This window comes from Monodon monoceros, unplaced genomic scaffold (genome assembly GCF_005190385.1).
Source record: "Monodon monoceros isolate NGI ecotype Baffin Bay Population unplaced genomic scaffold, NGI_Narwhal_1 Super_Scaffold_1, whole genome shotgun sequence".
In the NCBI taxonomy this organism is placed as follows: domain Eukaryota; kingdom Metazoa; phylum Chordata; class Mammalia; order Artiodactyla; family Monodontidae; genus Monodon; species Monodon monoceros.
In genome coordinates, this window is record NW_021703765.1 from 68,161,646 (window position 1) to 68,187,986 (window position 26,341).

At 50.8% G+C, this 26,341-nt stretch overlaps 1 protein-coding gene across 1 annotated transcript; it reads right to left on the minus strand.

Annotated features, from left to right (window-relative positions):
* Window positions 1-14,218: 14,218 nt before the first annotated feature.
* CRYBB2 (crystallin beta B2) lies at window positions 14,219-25,269 on the minus strand. Its single transcript, XM_029230714.1, has 6 exons — window positions 25,249-25,269; window positions 23,405-23,484; window positions 20,337-20,455; window positions 17,438-17,570; window positions 16,148-16,290; window positions 14,219-14,480 (listed from the first exon to the last, which is right to left on the minus strand). Exons 2-6 carry the CDS (start codon window positions 23,456-23,458, stop codon window positions 14,312-14,314), a joined length of 618 nt encoding a protein of 205 aa, XP_029086547.1. The 5' UTR covers window positions 23,459-23,484; window positions 25,249-25,269; the 3' UTR covers window positions 14,219-14,311.
* Between the last annotated feature and the right edge of the window lie 1,072 nt (window positions 25,270-26,341).

Genomic DNA, 26,341 nt, shown 5'->3' on the forward strand with positions numbered 1-26,341 from the left:
TCCAGCCATCTTCCCCCCTCCACTTATCTGAGTGGGGAGTTTCTCTCCATCTCCTGTACAGAGACCTCCTATGGGTTTCAAGCATCTTAGGGTCTGGGTCTCCCTCTGGGGGGGCTGTGGGCTGATGGAGCAAAGTTCCATGAGCGTGAACACCATCAGGGCAGGCGCTACAGCATGGTCCCTGGGGACCCGAGGGCTGCCTTCCTAGCCATCCAGCCCTGGCCTCATGAACCTGTCACATCCTGGGCAGCAGCCGCATTCCCAGACCTCTTTGCATTCTAGGCACCTGCCTTTTTCAGTCCCCTCCTTCCCAGACTTCTGCGCTCTCAGGGCAACCATACGTCCTAGCTGGCTTGCAGTCTTGGTTTATGTCTGCAGCCCTGTGTAATTACCATGATGCTCCCTTTCATTCTCAAAGTGTCTTGGTTTGGACGATAAATTACAGTCACTCTGTACTTCACTCCAAAAACCCTGTCCACGTCCTCTCTCATGATAGCCCTGCTGGTCCTGACAGCCGTTAAAATCTGAATCCAAATTATGAGCAACTAAAAAAGTCCATTCCCCCCACAAGAGTGCTAAGGAGTCTTAGCTCTGGACAACTATAGTCACCAGCTTCCCTGGGTTTGTTTACACCCAGGCTTGGGAAGGGGTCCTTCCTGTAAGGACAGGTAGCATGATTCCTTTTAAAGGCACAAAGAAAAGAGATTCCACATCAAAACAGTTCCAGTCCCAAGGGTTTTCCTGCCTCCACACCCTCCACATTCCTGTCCCCATTTGTCTCCACAATAAACCCCCTGTTTTAAGGTAACTTGCGTGGGTCTCTTTTTTCTGCAACAAAAAGAGGTGTGCCTAAAATAGGCCAGGGCCTGGGCCTGTGGCCAAATTTGGATGCAAAACTGGGTCAGGCAGGAAAGGGAGCAGCATGCTGGTATTCTGGAGGACGGGGGCTAAACAGCTCCTGCAGGTGGGGCACTTCTCTGTGCCAGGCCCCGAGATGCACATTTGACAACCATCATCTTATTTAAGCCTCTTACTGCCCGAGGAGGTAGGTACTATTATCTACAGTTTACAGAGGAAGAAACTGAGGCTCAGAGAGCTGGTATTTGGGGCTCACATCTCAGTCTTCTGACTCCAGTGCCTGCACTTGGGGGGCAGGGCAGACTTCCAAACTACGAGAGGGTGGCCCAAGCTGGAGCTCTTTGCAAGAAGCATGTCTGCAGTTTCCTTCACCATTTTAAAAGTGAATTTGAAGGAGAAATAGACCATTGTTTCAACTGAAACAGGTTTAAGGGAAAGGAGGAATTTTTAGCTTGCTTCAGGCATGGTTAGATCCAGGGGCTCACGTGATATCCTCCCATGTATCTGGCACTCAGTTCTCTCTCCGTATCTCTTCTCCCCTCTGTGTGTTGACCTCTCTTCAAGCCAAGAAGAATGGCCACAGGCAGCCCCAAGCCTCTTCCCTATGGCTTGCAGTCCAAAAGGAAAAGGCGCTCGCATTCTCTTCCTCTGTCTCTCTCCACCTGCCGCCCCCCGCCCCGCTCCTGTCTCTTTCTATCTCTGCCTCTCTCTCATCATGGATATAAGAACCCAAAGAAGGATTCGGACTGGCTCTGGTTCAATCCCATGTCCACCTCAGGGCCAGCTGCTGGGTCCAAGAGGACGTGGCCACGGTCTTAGGACTGACTCAGCCCCATGATATGCTCTCCCCGGTGGTGCAGAGGGTGCAAGACTGTGATTAATAGCCTCCAGGTACCATAGGAAGTGAGGGAGGCATGGGTCCGTCAAGGAAAGGATGCTGGTGGCCAAAAACAATATATCCACCATTCTTAGAAAGATAGGTTACAGGGATAACTAGTTTAAAAGTTTTTAATGTACTTTTTAATTTGTTTCCCTGAGTGTAGCTTTGGATCTGTACAGCCCAAGGCATCCATTAGTCTGGGGGGAGATTAGAACTTATTTCAGAAAATGAAAAGAGAAAGACAGAGGTGATGTTCAGCTTTTGACATTCAAAATGACGTGATGCTCCAGACCATAGCCTCGAGGAAGGATTTTTCCACGTTCCTCATCTTTTAGTTTGTCAATTATCGTGCCAGACGACTTAGAGTATGGAGTCTTCCCGGGGGTAGAGGGTCTGTTCCACCTACTCAGGACCAATGGGCCAACTCTGAAGAGAGGATGTGGTGGAGAGAAAGTAGGAGAAATGCCAGCCCGTCTTCTGACCTCCGGATTGTGGGAAGCAGTGGGGACGAAATGGAAAATCCTGCTCCTTTGAAGTTTCTCTCCAACAGGCATCAATGATCGTTATTTTTGTGTGCTTACCATCTCTCAGGCACTGTGCAAGAGCTCATTCATTTTTTAAATATCCCTATTAAACAAGAACTTATATCAGTCAGGATTCTTGATTGCAAGCAAGTCCTATCGACTCAAATGGGTTTAAAACCAACAGGGGAAGGCATTCGATGACGTTATAACTCAGCCACCATGATGATTCATTTTATGTGCCAACTGGGCTGGGCCACAGGGTGCCCAGAAATTTAATCAAACATTCTTCTGAGTGTGTCTGTGAGAGTGGGATTAACCTTTAACTCAGTAGACTGAGTAAAGCAGATTGCCCTCCCTGATGTGGGTGGCTCTCATCCAATCCCTTGAAGGCCTGAAACAGAACAAAAAGGCTGACCCTCCCGTAAGGAAGAGGGAACACCTCCCACCTGACTGTCTTAAACTGGGACATTGGTCTTCTGCCTTTGGACTCAGACTAAAACGTCAGCTCTTCTTGGGTCTTATGTCTACTGGCTTTTGGACGGGAACTGACACCATCAGAGCTTCTGGCCTCCAGCTTGCGGACTACATGTCTCGAGACTGCGCAGCTTCCATAATTGTATGAGCTAATTCCTTATAATAAATTTCTCTCTATATCTATATCCATATCTATAGTTAGCTATATCAAAACCAATGGTGTGTGTGTGTGTGTGTGTGTGTGTGTGTGTGTGTATTTATTGGTTCTGTTTCTCTCGAGAAATTTGATTAGTGCAAACATCTGGAAAAAATTCTGGGTAGGTCTCAGGTGTGGCTGGATCCAGGAGCTTAAACAATGTCATGAGGCTCTTTCATCCCTTCCCAGGTCTGAGACAAGATTTCTTCACACGGTACATGTTATGGTTGACACTGACAACCCACGCTCCTGTCCTTCTAAACCTACCACTTTAAGAAAGAAAGAACATCTCCCTACAGCCATCTGATTGACCTCGCTTGGGTCATATGTCTATTCCTGAAAACCAATCACTGTGGCCAAGGGGATGTGCTACAGCGGCAGGGCACCAGGATGGACAGAACACATGGAGGACGGGAGGAGTCCTACAAAGCAAAGCTGGGCAGACCACAACTAGTGGTCAAGTAGGCACAGTTATTATGCCCATTTTACAGATGAGGAAACTGGCTCAGAGTATTTAAGTGACTGGCCTCTTACAAGCCCCAGGGTTAGCAAGCATCATTGCTGGGATTCAAATGCAGGCCTGTCCATGGGCTCTTAACTGCTAGTCCATACTGCCTCTCACCTGTTAGTCCACATCATGAAGCCAAAGTCTTCCAATACCCCAACCCTTTTTCCTCACATACAGAGTTTGCAGTGGCCACCTTGTACCTGGCACACAGTAGGATGTGATAAGTGTGAGTACCTCCCTCGCAGCTGGATGGAGCCTCAGTGCCTTGCTACAGCAGCTCCATCAGACCTTTGTTCGGATTCTTCTGCCTGCCTCAGCTCCAAGGAGGGACCTGAGTGACAAGCTGAGTCTGCCAAAGGGTTAGCATCGGTCCCCTCACAGCCGTCCCCATCCTCTGATATATTTTCATTCCCTTTGAGAACAGCCCAATTTGGGCATCTCAAGAACAGATGTTTCTTAACAACCACAGTTTACCGCGAGTATTTTTGGTTTCTTAATCTTGGTAAATTGTTGGGATTTTGCTGGTCCTCCGGGCAGCAGACAAAACAGCTTCCATCGAAGCCTCATTTGAAATGGCAGCAACAGGTGGGCATAATGATTAGGCATTGCATTAGTTTTCTGTTGCTGCATACTGAATTGCTCCAGAACCTGGACGCTTAAAACAGTAAAAACACTTATTGTGTCATAGTTTCTGTGGATCAGGAATTCAGGAGTACCTTAGCCGGATGGCTCTAATTCAGGGTCTCTCAAGAAGTTGCCATCAGGATGTCAGTAGGCTGTAGTCGTCTGAAGGCTTGACTGGGGCCAGAAGACCTGCTTCCAGGAAGACTCACTCCCACAGCTGCTGGCTGGAGTCCCCAGGTCCTTACCATGTGGGTCTCTCCACAAGGCTGCTTGAGTATCCTCACAATATGGTGGCTGGCTTCCCCAGAATGATGATCCTCCAAAGGGCAAGGAGGGAGTCCCAGTGTCCTGGCCTTGGAAGGGACACACTGTCACTTCCAACTTGCTCTGTTCATTAGAAGGAAGTCAGGAAGCCCAGCCCACACTCAAGGGCTCCACCTTTGGAAAAGAGTGTCAGAGAGTGTGTGGATACATTTTTCACCAGCACAGGCACTGCTGTAGTGCACAATATTGGCCCCAGTTCTTCCCCTCTCCCTATATCCCTACTCTTCCCCAGGGACATTGCAGTTCCCGGGCTTGGTCTTGTGACTTGCTTGGATGAATAAAATGAGGCAGGAGGGACCGTGCACTGGTTCTGAGCCTGGGTCCCAGGAGGCTGTGCACGTTCCTGCTTGTCTTCTTGTGGTCCTGCCATTGCCAGGAGAGGAATGTGTCCAAGCCAGCCCAGTGACCCCAGGAGACAATGAGAGACTCGTGGAGCAGGGTAGACTACCCAGCTGAGCCCAGCCTGGCTCAACAACATACATTAGACACGTGAGCTAAATAAACACTTATTGTTCCACGGCACTGAGATTTTGTGGTCGTCTGTTACATAGCATTTCAGTCGCTGTGCTTAACTGATATAAGTATGTGGCGTGGGAATCAGCCAGTCTTGGGTTCAAATGTCAGGTTCACTACTCACCAGGTGTGTGGCCCTGGGCAAATCACTTCACTCCTCGGAGCCTCAGTAACCTCATGTGTAAAGCGGGACGCTAATGCCACCTCCAAGAAGGAGGATTTGCGATGATGAAAATCGTGCCTATGAAATGCTTAGAGCAGTGGCTAGCACAGCTGTGATTACTGTTAACAAAATACTCTGGGCCTGTTGTCCCAACACTCAAGTGTAGCCAAGGGTAGGATTTGACTCTCTAGCTCAAGCACCTGCTGTAGCTCCCTAGTGCCAAGTGTGATCTCGCCAGCGTGATCTCAAGGCTTCCTTCCTCCAACCCTCACGCTCACCGGCCACTCACCATCATTCTCTTACCCAACAGCCAGGACAAATGCCGGATGCACATCTTGGACCCAGAGCTCCAACCCTGCACACCCTGTGAGCTTCCCTCCACACCAGGCCACCTCTTTGTCCTAGCTCAATATTTTGTAATAACCTATAAGCGAAAAGAATCTGAAAGAGAATATATATATATATATGGAACTGAATCACCTCGCTGTACACCTGAAACACAACATTGTAAATCAACTATACTTCAATTAAAAAAAAATAGTAGTTCGCTAACAATTATTGTCCATCATAATAGTAGTTTCTTCATCTGTAAATGAAGGGGCTGGGTTTGTCTTCTACGCCCTTAGGGCACTGACATTGGATGCAGATGCTAAAGCGCTCCCTTGGCGGGAGGGAGCCCCCAAAAGGGCAGAATTCCAGCCCCGCCCCTTCCACCCCAACAAGCTCTTATCTGCTTTGCCTATTGGCATGACTTATGCTAGATTATCCAGAAAACAATTTCTTTACTTAAAAGAAAAGGAAACCACTGGATCGGATGGTCTTCCAGGGCCTTCCCAGCTTTATGTTTTGGGACTTGGGATGAAATTCCAAAAGGAGCCAACTAAGGGCTGACCAGTGGGCACGCACGAGGGGCTGAGGTGTCACCACTCTGCCCCCAGTGACCTCAGGACCAAGACAAGCCAGGGAGGGCCCAGACGGGGCATAGCGCCCACTCGGCTCTGCCGCCCCCAGGGCACCCACTCTCTCATGGTTCTTCTCCTCTGTGCTGTTCCCTTTGTGTATTTTAAACCCCCCTTCTTGGCTCCCAGCCTTAGTCAGCTAGAGGGAAACAACACAAGGGGAATTCCTTTAACTGAAGATACAACGCAAACCAAGTCAGCTCTGCAGGATGAAAGCCCAGCGGTGGGAATCAACAGAGGGGGCGCTGGTTTGCCGGGTGGGCTTTCTACCTCCCTGTCCTGTACGATCATTTCTTAAGAGCTTGTTTTGATTCTGTGGTTGCCACGGTACGGGAGCTTTTGGTGGCTGTTTCTGAGGGGCCATGTGGAGGACTGTTTGTATCAGTTCCACCGGGTGGCAAGAACACAGAGGGTGGCCACTCTTCAGGTCTAGGCTGGGGGTGGGATGGTGCAGGGGTGTCATGGGATCTGGGGAGGAGGCAGGAGGGGCCTGGAGGTCTACAACAACAGGGACCCAACCCAGGGGCATTGCCTGGATAAAGTCCGTTCATCCTGACATGCTGTGCGATCTGCAGAAAGTTTCTCTACCTCTCTGAGCCTCAGTCTCCTTATCTGTCCAAGAGGATAGTAACATGTACCCCAAGAACCCCTCAAGGGTGAGGAAACAGAAGTGAGGAAAGAAAAGCGGATCTTTGCAGGGTGTCTATGATATGGCACCCATCACCCCACGTAACCTTTACGACGCCCTGTTTTACAAGAAGGAAAGACCCAGGGAGGTTGAATGACTTGTCCAAAGTCACACAGCCTGGAAGAGGAGGCTATTACATAACTCCATTCACACTTTCTCCGAAGCTCAAGTTATAACAGCATAAATTATATCAAACACTTGCATGGCACTACCCTGCTCTAAGTGCTTCACCAACATTATTGCATCGATCCTCACAACACCCCAGGAAGGTAGGTACTGCTATGCTCTTTATTTCTGTGAATGAGGAAACCAGGGTTATTTAGGCTCAGTTGCAGCGTTCTCGCTCGCAGCACCAACAGCCAGAGGGCCACTCCGAGAGGGGCTAAAGTACGCTGTGAATGCAGCTTCGTTGATAGTAACACCCAACCAGGAGGAACATCAGAGTCCGTCAATACTGGACGGGATTAGTAACTTGCATTATGCCTGTACCATGAAACACTCCCCCTACCGCCAGTTAAGATCCATGATCTAAACCTACTAAATGTTACAACATAAGTCTCAGAAGCATGATATTGAGAGGCAAGTTCCAGTTACGAAAGGATACATTGAGTATCATGTTTATGGAAAGTCTAGAAACAATACTACCCATTGTTTATAGATATTCACATAGGAAGTAAAAGTATAAAAAGAAACATACAAGTGGTTACCTTAACGCAAGGGAGGGAAAGGTTATGGATTCAGGGGGGCACACTGCACAATACTGGTAACGTTTTACTTCTTATAAGAGAAATGTCGGAAGCAAGAAATAAACAAACGTGCTTTGAAAAGTATAACGGCCTGGGCCACAGGGAGCATTACTAGTAGACAGCATGGCGCCCAAGTGCCCCTTACAAGGAGTGGGTGCCCTGAAGTTTCACCCCATGCTTCACCCCCCCACCCCGAACAGGGCAGGCTGCTGCCCCCTCTGTCAGTCCAAAGAAAAGGGCTTCCAGCCCCTCCCCACCTTCCCCAGCTCCACACACCAGCTGGAGGGAATGCTCTCCAATGCCAATCCAGGAACTGTGTCAGTCGCTTACTCAAAACCCCCCAGGGCCCGCCAGGGCCACCCGGGAAAAGTCTGAAGGGCTGCAGTCAAAAGGTTAGAAGACAGGTCATTCGCTGCTTCCCCTTCATAATTTCCTCTTGTCGTGGTGGTGTGTTTGTAAAACTCAAGGCAAACTTCCGCCCTTCTCATTCAAAACCAAATTACTGCCCCCAAAACAGTTCGAGAAAGCAAAAGGACAAAATGGCCCTGTCCTCTTATTTAGCCTACAGACGTCCCTCTGATACCTGTTTCATCTGCACCTCCTGCCCTGTCCCCCCTTCCCTCTCCTCCCCCCAAGGGCTTCAAGACCAAAAGACCGCAGGCAGCAAATGCGCTCCAAATTCCTTCCACTTTCTCTTTCCAGAATTACCAAAAAGAAGCAAGAAGCTTGGGCTGCACTTTTGTGTGTGTGAGCGTGTGTGCATGCACGTGCACAGGTGTCCACACATGGTACACAGAGGAAGAGTCTAAAATGCCTTTCCTGCTTGTGACTCCATGTCTGCTTTTAATAGAGTTGCTATATACAATATATGTCAAATATGTATCTAATATATACGTACGTATTAAATGCCTAGACATTTATGTGTGTGTATTTTAGGCACCTAAGCCTCTCTGCTTGCCAGTAACAAAGCCCTTGCCTCTGGACCTCAGTTTTCCCATCTGTGAGGTGGGAGACTTGGCCGCTTTCCAGCTCTTGACAGTTTATCTGAATCTATCTCATGTGTGGCATGGAGAAAACACCAACCGTCACAGTTTGTCCTAATGGCTCTTCTCCCTGTCGGCAACCCTGCCCCAAGTCCTACCCTTTGTGACCCCATCCACTATCATCTTTAAAAATATACTTACCCGCCTCCCCCAGGATGAGTCACTAATACTAGAATCCCTAGTTCTCAGCCTGGGGTGATTTCGCCCCCAGGAGCTATCTGGCTGTTTGGAGTTACAACTCGAGGGTGTTGCTGACATCTAGCGGACAGAGGCCAGCAATGCTGCTAAACATCTCACAATGCACCGGACAGTCAGTCCTGGAACCCACAACCTATCAGGAGAGCTGAGGTTAAGAGCCCTGCCCTAGACTGAAGGCACTGATTGGATACTTTTCCTTATACTCTCTAGACCGAGACGCCTGGGATGGCACCGGGGTAGGAGGAAGCATTGAAAGATTAAAAGAGAAAAGTTACCTTTGTTCCTGAGCAGCTAGGCACCGGGCTCTGGACTCATCACTTGGAAGGACCTGACGCTGAATAAGCCTCACGCACCCTGTTTTCAGATGAGAATGTTACGGCTCAATTGGTTAAGGCCACACAGCTGTGAAGAGTCAGGGTTCACATCTTGCCCTGGGATGGATTCCAGAGTCTGCGCTCTGGAAGGACTCATGGGGGATGGTCACCAATTCAAGGAGGAGGGGTAGGAGGGATCCACACAAGCCCAGGCAGCAGAAGGAGCTTTCCATGCTGCTGCCTGATCTTCCTTAGACAGCCAGTCTTTACCTGGACAGGACTGATTCTAAGGAGGTTGTCCTGTCAGTCACTGCCGAGCTCTGGGTTGGACCACCCACCCATTCATTCATTCATTCAATATCTATCAAGCCTCAACTACGTGTGGGCTCTTGGATACACGGAATGCAAAATTAGACCTTGTCCCTGCCTTCACAGAGACTTCAGTCTAGGAGGGAATGGAAATGAATTAAGGAATCAGACAAAGAAATGTACAACCACGTGTGCTTAGGCCTTCAGAAGACAGGTGAGCAGAGCAGAAAATCGTATGTCATCAGGGGATTGGCCTCACCTGTGAAGACAGGGAACCCACTGGGCTGAGATCTGAAGGCTGCCTGAGGGCTAATTAGGCAAACTGGGAAGCCCTGTGACTTGATGAGTACAAGGGACGAGAAAAAAAGTGTATTTATGTAGTAGGAGGCCGGAGAGACAAGGCCAGGACTAGCCCTCAAAGGTCTTGTGAGTCAATGATTAGGGTCTTTATCCCAAGGGTGATGGGGAGCCATGGCAGGTTTAAGCAGGAGGGTGTCATGATTGGATTTGCATTCTGAGAAGATTCCCTCTGCTGTGTGGAGAAGGGACTGTAGGGGCAGAGGGAGTGCAGAGGGACCTGTGAGGAGGTGTTGGGATTGTGTGAACAAGAGAGGATGCAGGCTTGGATGAGGGATTGGTGGGAAGTGGGTGGATTTAACAGAAATTCAGGAGGTCAAAGGGTGATGGAAATTCAGGAGACCAGCACAGGGAAATCACATACCTGTTCCCTTTCAAGCATCTCCTTCAGGGCAGCTCTGCCAAAGCTTCCTGGTGCCCAAGTCCACCGCCAATCAACTCCGTCCTCAAAAGGGGAGCACGCTGCTGTGTTGGACAGTGGCTCTGAGGCGGGACTGTCTTCCAGCCCAGATTCCCTGCAGAGCCTGTCCAGAGGAGACACAGGACACTGGGACCCGGCAGCCCAGCACAGCCAGCCAGCATCAAAGTCCCCAGCAAGGAGAAGGCACGGGAAGGACTATTTTAGGCTCCGTATTTTTAAAGCCGGGGTTAGGGCACTCCACCCATCAGCATCTCCAGGACTGGAAGCGTCAAAGGGCATCCCCTGGCCTTCCACCCGCCCAGCACCAGAGAGAGACCAGAATGGGCGCAGCGCTGCACAATGAGCACGGCAGCCGGGAAAGGGGCTCCCAGAGTGGGTGGTGGAGGGTTTGGAGTGTGGGGATTCAAGGGTAGCCAGAAAGGCTGGTGACCGCGGCTCATATAGAATCCTGGGCTCCGACCTCAGCTTTTCCACTTTCTCCCAGCGTGGCCTTGGGCAAGTCATTCCGCACTCTGTGAGGCTCAGTTGCTCACCTGCAAAATGGAAGTAATCCACGGGCTGCTGTAGGTCAGAGAGTGAGGAAATCACCGGGCCTGCAACAACCTGTGGCTGCCCGGCTGTGGCTGCGACCAATCAGGGCCCTGCCGGCAGGAGCCCTGAGGATGAGGCTTTGCTGACACCTGGTGGCTGAAAGTGGGAATGGCTCCTGGGGGGCGGGAAGCAGGGGGCAGGGCGGGCCCTGTGGAGGCCAGAGAGAAAAGAGAGCCGCCCACGCTGGGGAGGCGGGGAGAGGGGGGCAGACCACAGCCCACACATGACACCTAGAGAGGGAGAGAGTAAGATGAAGGGGAAAGATAGGGAATTAATGGGGAGCTAGAGATAAAGAGAGAAAAGCAGAAATGGAGAGGCCGAGGGAGAGTTCAATAGAGACAGGAAGATGGAGAAAGAGAGAGATACAGGCAGAAATAAAGACAGGTCCCAAGAGAGACAGAAGATAGGGAGAGATAAAGGGAGAGAGACAGAGAAACACACACACACAAATAAGAAACACAGAGAGATGTAGGGGGAGGGGCAGTGACCCCAACCAGCTGTCATGTCCAGCCTGTTCTTTTACTGAGCAGAATGAGTTCCGAGAGACAGAGTGTGTCCTGGCCATGTGAACCCAGCCCTCTTCCCTGCCTTGTGAAAGCCCGTTCCTGGTGCCTCCCTTCCCCATCTGCCAGATTGCATTTGGTAAAGACAGACACCGTAATATACCTCGTCCCATACGTTGACCTCCCTCTCATTGCCTGGTGGGGATTTTGTCTCCTCCCCTTGAACCTGGGTCCACTAAGGGACCCCTCTGCCAATGGAGCAGGGAGGAAATGATGCCATGTGACTTCTAAGGCTAAGTCATTAAAATGCCAGGCAGCTTTCACCTTTCTCTTGGGACACTTGCTCTGAGAACCCAGCCACCAGGCTGTGGGAGAGGCACGCAGCTGCACGGGGCGTCCACGTGTTGGGGTGTCTGATCTGAGAGCCATAGCTGAGGTTCCAGCCAACAGCCAGTACAACGCCCAGCCATGTGACTCACCCCAGCCTTCAAGCCACCCTAGGTGACTCCGTTTGGAGATGAGCTGTCCCCACTTGGTCCTGCCCAGATTACATGTGTGTTATCCAAATAAATGATGACTGTAGTTTTACCACTAAGTTTGGGGGAGTTTGATATGTTCAGATAGATAACTGCAAACCCTCTTGGTGCCACGTACCACAAACACACATCATCACCATCACCTTCACCACCACCACCACCACCGTCATCATGCTTCTCCAATCTCTCGGGACCTTGTGCTTAGCAAACCCTCTGGAGCTTCCAGGCTCTGAAGTACATGCTGTACCTGAAATACTAGAACATACCCTGCTCTTTCTTGCTCCCCTAAGTTTGCATGCTCTGTTCCCTTCACCAGGATTGTTCTCCCCAAGATTCACCTGGGAAGTGCCAGCTCGTCTTTGAACGCTCCCACTTTGGGGGAAGTCTAGCCTGATGTCCTAGGCAGTAACTCCTGTCTTCCCTTGGCATCGCTGGCCCCTTCATCTTACCATCTCTGTATTAGTGTCCTAGGGCTGCCAGAACAAAATACCGCAAGCAGAATGGCGTAAACAATGGGAATTTATTCTCTCATGATTCTGTATGCTAGCAGTCCAAGGTCAAGGTGTCAGCTGGGTCGACTCCTTCGGGGGGTATATGAGGGAGAATCTGTTCCATGACTCTTGGCTTCTGGTGGTTTCCTGGCAATCTTTGGTGTTTCATGGCATCTGCTACATCACTCGGATCTCTGCCTGCATCTTCACGTGGTGTTCTCCCTGTGTGTGTGTCTCCAAATTTCCCTTTTTCATAGGGGCACCGATCATATTGAATTAGGGACCCACCCTACTCCAGTATGACCTCAAATAAATTGAATTGATTGACTCAGCAACGACCCTATTTCCAAATAAAGTCAAATTCTGAGGTATTGGGGGTTAGGACTTAACATATGACTTTTGAGGGGGGTATAATTCAACTCATGATCATCATCAAGGTTCTACTCTTAAGCTATTACCATCCCCCCAGAGTAGAAGCTTCCTGGGGGCAGGGGCTTTGTCTTACCTCCTTTGTATCCCCTACTCTGCCCATTCCAGGAACAAGACAGGTACTCAGTGAGTGTTGGCTGAAGAATGAAGGAGCAAATCAAAGCTGGCAAAATTTGTTAAGCACTGATTAGTTCCCACCTTCATGGTAATCATTTTAATCTCTTTAGCTCATTCAATAGGGTTTCCCATTTTCTAGATTTGAGAAAATAATTTTATACGGAGATATAAAGGGTCAAGCCTATATAAAACGTCCTTGAAGAAGAATGATTTAGGGCACTGCAAGATTTATCACACAGCAATGGCTATTAACATAATATGGTAAGAGTACAGAGATACACAGATAGAATAAAGGAACAGAAAAAAAAAAAGAGCCCATAAACAGACCCCACACATATGTGTCAATCTACTATGGGACACAGAGGCAACTTTGCACCACAGTGGCGGAAATGGATTTCTCAATAAATTACCCCGGGACAACGGTGGTTCAAAGTGGAAAAAAAGAGAAAAAAGAAATTAGGTCCCTGGCACACACTATACAGAAAAATCAACTCCAGGAGGACTGAGAATTTAAGTGGGAAATGCAAAACTTTAAAACTTTTAGGCAAAAAAAATCTGGAGAACATATTTGTGAGAAGTGGGGTGAGAAAGAAATCTCTTAAAGAAGACATGGCAGATACAAACCATAAAGGAACAGACTGATGTTAGACTGCATCAAAAGATACCAAAGACAAAGTAAAAAGAAGCTGCTCTCTGGGAGGGGATATTTGCACTACAGAAAACCAACCAGTGATTAACATTTATATAGAGAACACCTGGGCTATCTCATGTTGTCCTTGCTGTAACCCTGTTTAGGAGGCACTATTTTTTCCCTATTTTTCCAAGTGGAAGCATTAAGGTTCTGAGGCCCCATCACTGGCCAAGCCTCCAGAACAGCCATCAGGATCCAGGCCAGTCGGATGCAGGAACCCAGCCCCCAGTTGCTATGCTAAGTGACAACCCCAATCAAGTTGTGAACAAAGGAACCAAGGAACACACAAACCTACAAACAGGTCATTGTGACCTCTCTCCGGGATGGAGTGGGGATTGCAGGGTTTGGGGCTCTGCTGGGCAGATCTAAGAAAACTGCCAGGTTCAAGGTGATAAGGCAATTCTGTGGGAATGGCAGGCAGTGGATACATTTTTAAGGGCTGGAGCATCCATCACGTGCCCTTGAGTGACTGCTTAGCAACCACACAAGAAGGACTGAGAGGTCAGCCAAGCCAGCAGCTCATGGGGTAAAGAGGGTTGTAAGTCAGGTGGAGGCTCAGAGAGGTTGGACAATGTGCCCAAGGTCACACAGCTAAGCAGCTGCAGAGCTGAAAACTCTCGAAGAGGTTGCCCACCCCTCACCCAGTCACTTTCTGGTTCTCTCGTCTTTCTGTGTCTCTGTCTTTCATACAAGTGTGCGCGCGCGCACACACTACACGCAGCACCCCGGCTCCCACGGGGGATAAAAGACACCGCTGCGGACAAGTTGCAAGTCACACTTTATTCACTCGCCAGGATGTCTGGTGGGATCCTGGGCAGCTGGCCAGGCCCCTGGGAAGGAGGAAATGGGGGGCACTAGTTGGAGGGGTGGAAGGTGCCTCGCTGGTGCCACTGCATGTCACGGATGCGGCGCACGGACTGCACCTGGGGCTGTGGGGCCCCGAAGTCGCCGCTGTCCTTGTAATCACCCTTCTCCAGCAGGTACTGCAGCCCGCGGTAGCCGGGGTACTGGTAGCCGACCCACCTGCAGGGCCAGAGGTGGGAAGAGGGGACGTGGGGAGACAGGAGATGCAGATGGAGAGAGAGGGAGGGAATTGTTTAACCACTAGGAAGGGTGGGGCCTCCCAATCATTTCACACTAACTGGGTGTTGAGCAGGTACACCCCCACCCTTCCTGGGACCAGCCTCTGCTTTCTTCCTTCCCTTGATGGGGAGCTCACTATCTCCAGAAGCAACTTTTAACTGAAGGCCTGACACTGGGTTCAGAGGAAGGGGTGATCTCAAGCTCACTTAAGCTTAGAAGAAGACAGGCCTCTTAACCTAACCCCTGGCAAGGCCAAAGGACAGCAGGCTAGGTCCCAGGAGCCCTCCATGATCCCTCCACCCTTTGAAGCCATCACCATTTAGGGGTCACTCACTCTGAGTACCTGATGACCATTACAGTCTTCTCCCCAGAAAGCATCACAGTCCTGGCCCACACGGACCTGCCCATCCAGCCCCTGTGGACACCTCTAGCTCTGCTTCTCAGACTTGGGCCCCTATATCTCTGCAGCACAGCCACTCCGTCCCTTGTAGAGCCCATCAGACTCACCAGGCTCCTCCACCACAGGACCTTTGCATGTGCTGTTCTCACCGTCTGGGATGTCCTTCCTTCTCTTTACCTCTATGATACCTACTTTCTTGAGATCTCAGCTCAAGAGTGCCTTCCTCGGGGAAGGAGGCCAGATTCGTGCGGATTCCTAAACTATTAACAGTTGTCCGCAACCAGACTGCTAGCTACACAAGGCAGAGGCCAGGTCTGTTTAACCCACCTTGACTTACTGATGACTTAACAGGGTGCCTGGCATATGACGTCACTCGACAAATTGAATCAATGAATGAATAAACGAGTAAATGGAGGGGAACATGAATACAGAACTTTGCACGCTCTAAGAGTTTGACAAGCCCCAGAAAGCCAGTATGTGTTGGTAAACTAGCTCTCTTGGGGGGGGGGGAAGTCTTGATTTGTAACATTTTCCAATTTCTGTGGTGTAAATACTTCATGATGGCTCATTTCAAGTTACCAATGATTAAATAAACAGCTCACGTAAATTCCGAAAAGTTAACAGTCAGCTTTTGCAAGCTGGTACAAGCCGTCTCCAGCACACCACTGCCCAAAGCCCATCGTCAGACTCCCCATGGAAACCAAATTTTTCACATTGAGAAATTCCCCAATGCTGATGGTTGAGGTTTATGTGCCGAAGTTTAACTTGGTGGAGAAGGATCCTTCCTATTTCCAATCTCAGGAACTCATGCAGTCAAAGGCCAGCACTGGCTGGACTTCCTGCCTCTCCCAGCTCTGTTTCTGTTAAGACCACTCAACTCATTCCCAGCTTCGGCTCCCCCCTACACCCTCCCCACCTCTGCCTTACCCTGCCCCCCCCCCACCATTTACTGTCCTGCTCTTTGGGGCTGAGGTTAAGGCCAAGGTTTCTCTCCTCCAGAGGCAGGGTGTTGCCCAAGAGGCAGATCAGGGTGGAACCTCAGGGGCTGAAAGCCATGTGCACCCTGATGATTTCAACGCCCATTTTCCAATGAGAAGACTGAGATCAGGAACGTGTAAGAGCCCCAGAGTTCAGGACAGAGCAGGACTTAGCAGCCCAGGGTCTGGGCTCCTGGGGCGGGGTGAGCCAGGGCTGGCTGTGCACTCACGTGCCACTCTGCACCCGCACAGAAGACACCTTCTCCTGGTAGCCGTGGGCGTGGAAGCTGGGCACATCATCGTCTATCACCTCCATCTTCTTCCCCGTGAAGTTGGGGTTCTCATAGAGGATGATCTTATGCTCCTGGCTGTCCTGTGGACAGGAAGTAGGGGAAAGCAAGTGTGGGTGAGAGCGCCCAGGGTGCCCTGGAGTTGGGACCAGCAGGCTCCACCTGCAGCTCTCTGGCCCAAGAACCCCACCATGTGAGTGTCTATGGCAACGGCATCCAACAGGGTTTGTTCATTAAGATCCTACTGGGCTATTTTCACGTAACAGACACTCCAGATTCTACACTTTGGGGACTATTTGATTCTGAAATGGCATTTTCCCTCCCAACGCCTCAACTCCCCTTTTTAAGAATAAATGGCAGCCATGATACATACACACACGCACACACACATAGGCTTATCGTGCCTCTAGCAGACACTTGAAATATTTTGGCTTTCCTTCATCTCCACATATCTTCCCATCCTCCTGTTCCTGTGACATTTTTCTTAGTCATCTCCTTTCATCCTTTAAACTACTTTTATGCTGTTTGGTGGATAAGAAAACTGAGGCTTAGAGAGGTAAAGTGACTTGGTCAAGGTCACAGAGCTGGAAGTGCCAGAGCCAGCAGAGGAACCCAGGTCTGTGGAATGCCAAGTCCAATGTTCTCCGATTTTCCATCTAGCTCTGGGGAGAACTAGACTGGGCTGGGGAGGTTTGGGAGTATAACTGAGCATCACTGGGCCCTCTGCCCTCCAGAGAGCTCACACACTAGTAATCAGGATCAGAGAAGCTCTGAAAGGTTACACTGGCATGAGTCGTGAACAAGAGCTAAACTGCCTTCTCCTCCAGCCCGAAACCCAGAATTTCTTTGAATATTTATGGTGGCAATCATTTATGGAACGATTGCTTTGTGACAGAAATCACACAGCCCTGGACAGCACCATCCACATAGAAGAGAAGGTGAACAGCGCCCCCTGGAGCATCTTGAATGAAGCCCCTGAAGTCATACGATGTGGCAGTTCTCAGGCTAAGCCTGCTGGTATCTCAGGACAGTAGATACTAATATCCCCATCTTACAGGTGAGGAAACTGAGGCTCAGGGAAGTGAAGTGACTTATGCGAGGTCACACAGCCAGGAAGTCTCCCGCCAGTCAGAAGGGGCACAATGCCAGAGGTAAAGGCTCCTTCCTGGTCCCCAGACCGCTGGCTCCAGGCGGGCAAAGAGAGGAAGAAGATGAGGGTCAGGGGCTTACCACTTTGATGGGCCTCAGGGAGCTGAGGGAGTCTGTCCTCCGGCTGCTGGTCCATGAGTCCCAGCGGGGGTACTCACCCTTCTCAAACACAAACTGCTCCCCTTTGCAGTTGGCTTGCTCGTAGCCCACCCAGCTGCAGTGGAGACAGAGAGAGAGAGGGCAAGTCAGGCTCACTCCAGGCTTCCTCTGGTGGGACCCTGGCTACTCGTTTGGGCCCCAGAGCTCACAGTTGCCCAGCTCATCAAAATGAGTAGCAGGGCTTCCCTGGTGGCACAGTGGTTGAGAGTCCGCCTGCCGATGCAGGGGACACGGGTTCGTGCCCTGGTCCGGGAAGATCTCACATGTTGCGGAGTGGCTAGGCCCGTGAGCCATGGCCGCTGAGCCTGCACGTCCAGAGCCTGTGCTCCACAATGGGAGAGGCCACAACAGTGAGAGGCCTGCGTACCGTGCAAAAAAAAAAAAAGAGTAGCAGCCTCATTTAAATCCAAGCACAGCAAATCCAAGAGAAGCATCACCTCAGTTATCCAGAACCCAGCACGGTGCTGACTTCAATCATCTGGAACGTAACCAAGAAATAAGGAGGAAGCCTAAAAGACGGCCTAGCAACAAACACAGATGTATAGAACCCATGTCCCAAGGCCAATGGTATGCTGGTAAATTAAAAGCCAGCTCTGAAAAACAAAACAAATCCTGTTTGTAGCATCTGCTAATTTCCATGGTGTAAATACTCCCACCGTGGCCAGTGCCAAGCTCTCAGTGTGACATCAGTGAACATGGAGTTGGGAAGAAACGTGCCCAAGCAGCTTTTACCACCGAGAACGGACTGCAGAACATCCCTGTATCTAACGCTCACGTACCTTGCTGATATCAACCCCTTCTCTCTGGGTCTCTTTCCTCTTTGGTTCTTGATGGTGGTCTCTGGACCCCTACGCTACACAAAACTCTAACAGTCTTAGATCCACGGTAGAAGAGAGAATCCTTAAAGGGAAGGATTGCCTGCCAGTGGGGCATGGCTAATAGAGGAAAGGGGACAATAAGAAAAAGGTGGCACCGACTTCGTGATGCCTGGCATTCCGGGGCGTTCATCGCAGAGGCAGACAGTTCAGCCTGGCACAGTGACAACTCTTTGGAACAGTAATCTAAGTCCTTAACGGAAGGAGAGATGGTGTTTCTTGCTGCTTTTAGCAGAGGATGCCCTCTTGATCTGGCACTTCAGCTTTAGACAACGTGTCCTTAGAAAACAGTTGTCAAAGAGCTCACAGATACACGGGTAACGATGTCCATCACGGTGTTGTTTATAATATCAAATAATCAAAACAACTTACGCATCCAACGGGCAGGGCCTGGTTGAGTAAATTATGTCGTAACCCGTAATGAAATGTTACAAAGTATGAAAAACAATGAAGTAGGAGAGGGGTTCTCAAACGTAACTGGGCAGAAATATCACAAGGTGGTGGGTTTGTGAAATGCAGATTCCTGGGCTCCAGGCCCAAGCGTTTGATTCACTGGGCCAGGGCTGGGACCCAAGAATCTGCACTTCAAAGCCTCCCCACCTTCTGTGATTCTGATACAGATTTACCTCCAAAAAACTCTCTGAAAAGCATTGACATAAAATGCTACTTAATGACATGGAGAGAATTTGAGATAAAAGTTTTCAAAATGAGTTATAAAACAGTCTGTAAGGCATGATCTGACTTTTGATTAAGTATATAATATATATTTGATGAAATATATACAGAGAAAAATATAAGTTTATATGAAAATCTTAATGGTTACTCTGAGTGGTAAGAGTCATATGGCTTTTTTGCACTAAACCATTGTTCCTTAATTTTAAACAATAATTAATAAAAATATCAAAGTTATATTTTTTAAAAGAAAGCAGAGGAGGAATGTAAGGTCTATTTGAGAAATTCTTCCATCCAAATACTAAAAAAAAAGACAACTGAAAAATCAGATGTGGTGCTTCAGTTGTCAAAACTTCAACCGTCCAGGAAGGCATGCTCTCAGGCACACTGATGCTCTGAGGGCATCAGCTAAGTGGGGCGGGCAGGGCCATTCCTTTGGCTGTGTTCTCCACACCAGCAGACTCTGATTCAATTAGGGTCATTACACACTGCAGAATTCCCGGTGAACCCTGAGGTGTGGTGCGGGTCATCCAGGACCCACACTAGACTCACTAACCTGTTGTTGGGGGTCACTGGTGGCCACCCCTGATTCTGGAGGCTCTTGGAGAGAAGGAACAGTCAGGGAACCACAAGGAGAGGCCCCTGCAGGCCGTGCTCAACTATGTCACCTGAGCGCGGCAGAGTCAGACCTGACCGGTCACCTCCCCTTCTCTCTTTGGCCAGGGGTCCCAAGCCTGCTGGCCCCCCCAATGTGTCAGCATATCTGTGAAAACCAAGTATCCCCAGGTCCTGGGAAGGGAGTGGTGGTTGCAGAGCTGGGACATCCAGCTTTAAACCTCCTAGGAGAGCGAGGACACTCCCAGAGCCAGAGATTGGCAGCTCTAAAAAGGTCCACGGGAGTCACTGTGTCTGTCTCCCTGCCTCAAGGAAGTGGATGACCTTGGTGTCAGGCTTTTCACAAGAGCTCCATCCCATCATCCCCAGGAGGACATGGTTATCCTCATCCTACAGAGGAGAAAACCGAGGCTCAGAGAGAGAAGTTCCTGGTCCAACGTCACACAGCACAGAAGTGGTGGAACCAGGATTTGAAACCCAGCTCTATCTGACCTCAAACCACAAGCTCTCTCCACAGGCTGCCAAGACCTCAAATCCTGGTTCCCTAATTGCACAGTCTATCTAGGAGCTCAGTGAGAGCGGATCCCTCCAGCTCGCTCTACAGCCTGATTGCCTCACCCTGGCAACTCCTGACCAAGTGAGGCCCCCCAGGTACTTACGGTCCAGCCTGCACCAGGACAGAGCCTGCCTTCTCCACGCCGGTCTCCTTCAGGTTGGGGCAGGGCCCATTGAGCTCATGTGAGTGACCCTGGAAGTTTTCCTGCTCAAAGATGATGATCTGAAACAGGAGGAGAGAGTCAGAACCCCGTCACGATGGGGAGGAGGGAGAACAAGGCAGTGGGCGTGAGTGGGCATAGGGAGGGGAGAGAGCCTTGGAGGATGCTGAAGGGTTCCACACTCCGGAATCACAAACCAAATATAAAGTCTGACAGTCTGGGCTCCAGTTACCAGCTGTGAGACCTTGAGCCAGTATTTCACCTGTCTGAGCCTCGGTTTCCCCATCTGTAAAATGGGAAATAAAGACAGAACCTACATCATGGGGTTGCTGGAAGGATTCAGAGGAGTGTAATGGCTAGCACACCATATTTGCTCTGGGTGTGGGAGGCATAATTGTATTAAGGGACATGCTAAGGATCCCAAGTGGGTAAGTGGCAGAGCTGAAATCAGAGCCCAAGCTCGTCTGATGCTGTTTCCTGTAGAGCAGCATTTTGGTACCACTGGTCTGTGGACCAGAGTAGGGGTAGCAAGATGCTAGACCACGCTGCTTAAGCTTCTCCTGCCCCCATTAGAGCTGGACCAGTGCTGCCGTATCCACCCTCCACCCCCATTTCACCCATAAGACTACGCATACCTGTGCCCTTTTCTTAAGCCCCCACAGGTTTTGCAGGCTTTCCTCCCCCTCTGGATACTTCTTAAGAGGACTTCACTCCCCTTGCCTCACCTGCCTCTCAGCAGCCCAGGAAGGGCCGGCAGGATCCCCATCAGGAAAAGGGAAGATCAGCAAAACTGAAAGGGCTGCTCCGGCCTCACAGCCAAGTGCTAAGAGGTGGGGGAGGGGGGCAGCTGCCTCCTGTCAGGATTCCAGACAGAACTTGCGGGCAGACGTTTGCCAGCCACACTTGCCCCAGGGGACTGCCTCTGGATGAAGGGGGGCGGGGTTCAGGGAAGTGGGCCTCCAGGGGGAGCAGCTGCCCAATCCAGGCGGTCAGCACTGGCTGGGTAAACACGCCCCTCTCTCCCAGGCCGGGGGATTAGCCAGACAAAGCCAGGGGAGGGAGGCCCAGCAAGGTTCACAGTCAAATTCCATGGGCTCAGTTCAGCCTTTACGATCACTGACAGGACCACAGATGGGTCAGGAGAAGAACTGGGCTCCTACGTCGCCTCTGTTGCATCCAGCCGTGCAACCTGAGGAAGCCACGTGATTGCTCTGAGCCTCGGCTGCCCCATCTGTACAATGGGGAATCATGCCTATTCTGCAGGCTTATTGAGAAGAATCAAGAACCTGGGAGTCGGGGGCTAGTGGATTATGACACTGGCCCAGGAGACAAGGGCTTACAGGGGCAAGGAGGGCAAGGCAGGTCAGACTCCCCATGCATTTGCAAGGCCTCAGAGCCCAGGAGCTCAGCATTATTATTGTTGTTGTATGTATCAACAAATGAACGCTAAAAATTTACATATTACCTAATCCTTTCAACCTGCACCGTCCAATTCAGCAACTGCTAGATGTCTACTGAACATGGGCAACTAATCTGAATTAAAATGTGCTGGGGTATCAAATACACATCAGATGTTGAAGATACAGTACGAAAAAAAGAATGTAAAATAGTTCTCTAATAATTTTTCTACTGACTGTACATTAGGATATATTGGGCTTAATAAAATATATGAAAATTAATTTCCCGTTTCTTTTTACTTTGTTAACATGGCTACTAGGAAGCGTTAAAGTCCATAAGTGGCTCCCATTTGAAATCGGTTGGACAGCGCTGCTCCAAGCCACATCGCACTGGGCTTCTTGCTGCTCAAACTTACCCATCTCACTCCAACCCCTGGGCCTTTGCACTCACTGTGCCCTTTGCCGAGAATGCTCTCCCCTACCCCCCATTCCCCAACTTTCACTACTTCCTCACTTGACTGGGGGCTCTGTTCAATGTCACCTCCTCAGAGAAGTCCTCCCTGACAACCTTAGCTAACACGTTCCTCGTCCACCCTGACCCTAAAGAACCCACTCTTGTTTCTTCCTAACACTTTTCACTCCTTGAAGTTATATATTAGTTTATTTATTGTCTTTCTTCTAGAAAGTAAGCCTCTTAAGGGACAGAATTGGGGTGAACTGGGGCGGGGGCCCAAATCAGACAAAAAGGCAGTTCCAGGACGGAATCTATGCCTGGGGCCTCTGAGGCAGAGGGAAACAGGAGGGCAGCCTGGTGGACTGTTGCTGGTAGAAGTTTGAGGGCAGATTCAGTGTGACAAGCCCCTGACATTGGGATAAGATCCCACCGCCCTTAGGAGGAAAAAACAAAGAAGGCTGGCGTTAGGTGGACAAGCATTAGGCTGAGCCTGTTTTCTTTGATTTCGTTTTTGGTTTTTTTTTTGCGGTACGCGGGCCTCTCACTGTTGTGGCCTCTCCGGTTGCGGAGCACAGGCTCCGGACGCGCAGGCTCAGCGGCCATGGCTCACGGGCCCAGCCGCTCCGCAGCATGTGGGATCTTCCCGGACTGGGGCATGAAGCCGTGTCCCCTGCATCGGCAGGCGGACTCTCAACAACTGCGCCACCAGGGAAGCCCTGAGCCTGTTTTCTTTGCCTCTTCACAATTACCTTATGCCATGAGTCCAACGCTCCCCATTTTTTGAAGGAGGGACCTGAGGCTCAGAGAGGTCAAGTGACTGGCCAAGGTCACACAGCAGGTGTGGAGTCAGGATTCCCACCCCACCCCCCATTCACAAGCCCCCTCTCAGACTGGACCGAGGGTCTGCCTCGGCTTTGGGGACCCACCCTGGGCAATGGGGTAAAGGGTACGGCAGAGAAAATTAAGTCTCCAAAGCCAGAAGGATGCTAGTCGTGGGCTGGGGAGGGGCCTTCTGAATCAGCACCCCCTCCAGTGTGCAAGCTGGGGAGACTGTGGCCCAGAGAGGGGAAGCCCCAGAAAGGAAGGCACCAACCCCACTTTACAGCAGGGAAACCGAGAGGCACCGTGCTTGCCACCCCTTCCTCCCACGTGGTACCCACCTTGGGGTTGAGGGGCTGAGGTTTGCCTGCTGGGGTCTGGTGGTCTGAGGCCATGGTGGGCGGTCCGGTGCAGGAATGACCTGGAAGGCAAGGCATAGGGGAAGCAGCAGTGAGGACCTCTCTCTGGGCCCTCGGTTCCCTCACTGGGGGGGACAGGGGTGGTGGTGGCGGCATGTCCCGGGGCCACATCACTCCAGCCCCACGTCCTGTTTTCTGTCTCCCTGATTTCAGGTTGTCCTAGGGCAGTGGGGATGGCCAGCGGCTGCCTGAACGTCCATCCTTAGCTTCGCTTCTTTGTGTCCAGGCCGGCTCCGAGGGGGGACAGAGAAATGAGTTCTACTAAAAAATAAAGTGAGACACTAGAGTGTGAGTGGGGACCCATTTGGCCCCAGATAATTGATGCTATTATGCATAAATTTCTTATGCATCGATTGATATTACGCAGAAATTTCTTGATTCAAAGAAAATAATGTGGGCAGACAAACCCCACGCACTGGCTGTGCCTGGCCGGGTTTTAGCTCCCAATCTGCCATCTCACAAAGTCCCCTGGGCCCCTGCCCCTCATCCCCAACTTCCTCCTTGACTCCTGCCCCCCACCCCACATCCAGTACCCAGAATGCTCCTTTCCACCATTGGCCTTATTCTCTCCTCCACCACCCAAATAGTACACAAGGCTGTGATGGAACTCCTGCCACAAGAAAGCAACGACGTGAGTATTATGGAAGTTCAGGCACTGTGGTCAGCAGCAGGGAGAGTTTCTTAGCAGCCAAGAACGTCAGAAAATTCTGGAAGGGTGTCAGTTTCTTCTCCCTTTCCACAGGATGGGCAGAGAACACAGCCTGTGTTTTCCCAGTGTAGAGGGGGAACCTGTCTCCTTCTCCAGAGATAACATCCGGCTTCCAGAAGCTCCTTCCACAACAGAGGCCAGGCCAGGATGTTCCCCAAAAAGAGGACATTCAACTAAAGCAGCTTGGGAGCCAAACCTGCCCTTCTCCCCTAAGAAACCAGCCCTCTGGGTCTGTCACTGTGCCCAAGATGCCACATTACAGCCCCAGCAGCATCCTCAGACTAAAGATTAAGCTCAGGTGGTTCAACTCAGGTGCTTCCTCCGCTGCTTACCAGCATCAAGGCCCTGGGAAGGTCATCCCCTCTGTGCCTCAATTTCCTGTTCTGTAAAATGGGGACAGGATGGTGCCTGGTCATAGCTATGAACAGGTTGTGACGATCCAATCATATAACACAGAAAAGCTCAAGCACTTGGCAGCCGTCCCAGAACCCCCTCAGTGCTCAGTACACGGCACCAATTATGGCATTATTAGGGTCCTTTCCACCCAGTTTTAGTGCCTTTGGAGTCACCTGTTGCTGGGAGCTCCCCGAGAGGGGGGCTGCTTCCTAGCCGTCCCAAGGTGGGACACAGAGCCGGTGCCCGGGAGCGTTTGTAGATATGGAGAGAGCTGACTCACTGCCCTAGAAATGAAGCTGAACCTTCTGTGGTTTTACTCCTTCCACCTGCAAACCCTCAGCTATATTCTCCTCCACTGGCAAAACGAGGATGCTGATGGACGGTTTAATACTAATAAAGAGCATCACCAAATTACACACTGTGCCAGGCACTGTGCTAGACCACTCACCTATGTATCTCTGAGCCCCACAGCAAAGGAGGTTTTATGACCCCCTTCCCATTTAACAGAAAAGAAAACCGAGGCTCAGCACCTTGAGGTCTTTGCCCCAAGTCACCTTGTCAGAAAGTGATAGCCTCTGGATTTGAACCCGGGTCTCCTACACTTTCCATCAGGGAGAAGGATGAGAGAAAAAGGCAAGACAAGCAATAGAGGCATTCTTACCAGTGACACCAGCCCAAGAGTGCCCGTGGAGCCGGCTGCCGGGAGGTGGCATTTATACCTTCCCCAGCAGTGCCGGTGCCAAGGCGGGTGACCGCTGCGTCCCTGCAGAAAGCGGGGCGAGAATGCTGGATTAAGCCCGTACCAAAGCCCAGGTCAGCAAATGCCCACAGACATTGTGTCTCTGCACAATAATGTCATCAGCTTTCAGATTCGGCTGCGCCAGGGTGGTCAGGCGGTTGAGCAAGGAGATGCCCGCTTTGCATGCATCAGCCGTCCAGCTGCCAGGACCAGGGGCATGCTGGGTTCACTGATATGGTCAGTTGAGCCCTGGGGGAGGCAGACAGAGGCAAATCTCAGTGGCCCTGGTGAAAAAAAAACAAGGACAGGAAGGTGGTTTGGCAGGGTCCAGCATCCATCCATCCATCCACGCATTCAACAAATATTGATCAGGCATGCGCTTGGTGCCAAGTGCTGCTCTAAGGGGTAGTGTCAGGGAGGGGACCTACCCCAGCCTGGACCATCCAGGAAGGCTCCTGGGAAGAGTCAAAGTCCTCAGGGATGAGGAGAAATTCGCCTGGGAAACCGGGTTGGGAGGAGGGTTCCAAAGAGAAGGGGACCAGGTACAAGGCAATGTCGCGGTAAGAAGACCTGCAAACAGGTTAATGCAGCTACAGGGTGGGCTGTGGTGGGGCAGGGCCTGGGCTGGGCGGCCAAGGTGGGAAGAGGCCTGATCTTGCAGGGCTGAGGAGAGGGGCCATCTTCATCCTGAAGGCCCCTGACTGTCCCAGCACTCACTGTTCCTCAGTGGGGTGCCCTTAGGATCCTTGGGCCCCATGGTGTGGAGAAACCTCTCACATCCCTCCTGCTGGCCTCATCGCTGCCTCATGGGCATTTGGCCTTAACTGGCATTCCTCCAGTTTGCACGTCCTCCCCATAGACAGCCTGTGTCCTGACTGAATCCAAGGTCAGGCAGCAGAGAGGGGACAGCACGGGAGTTTGGAAACTGGGTTTGAGTGAGGGGACTTGCTTGCCCCCGCCTTCCATGACACACACACACACACACACACACACACACACACACACACACACACAC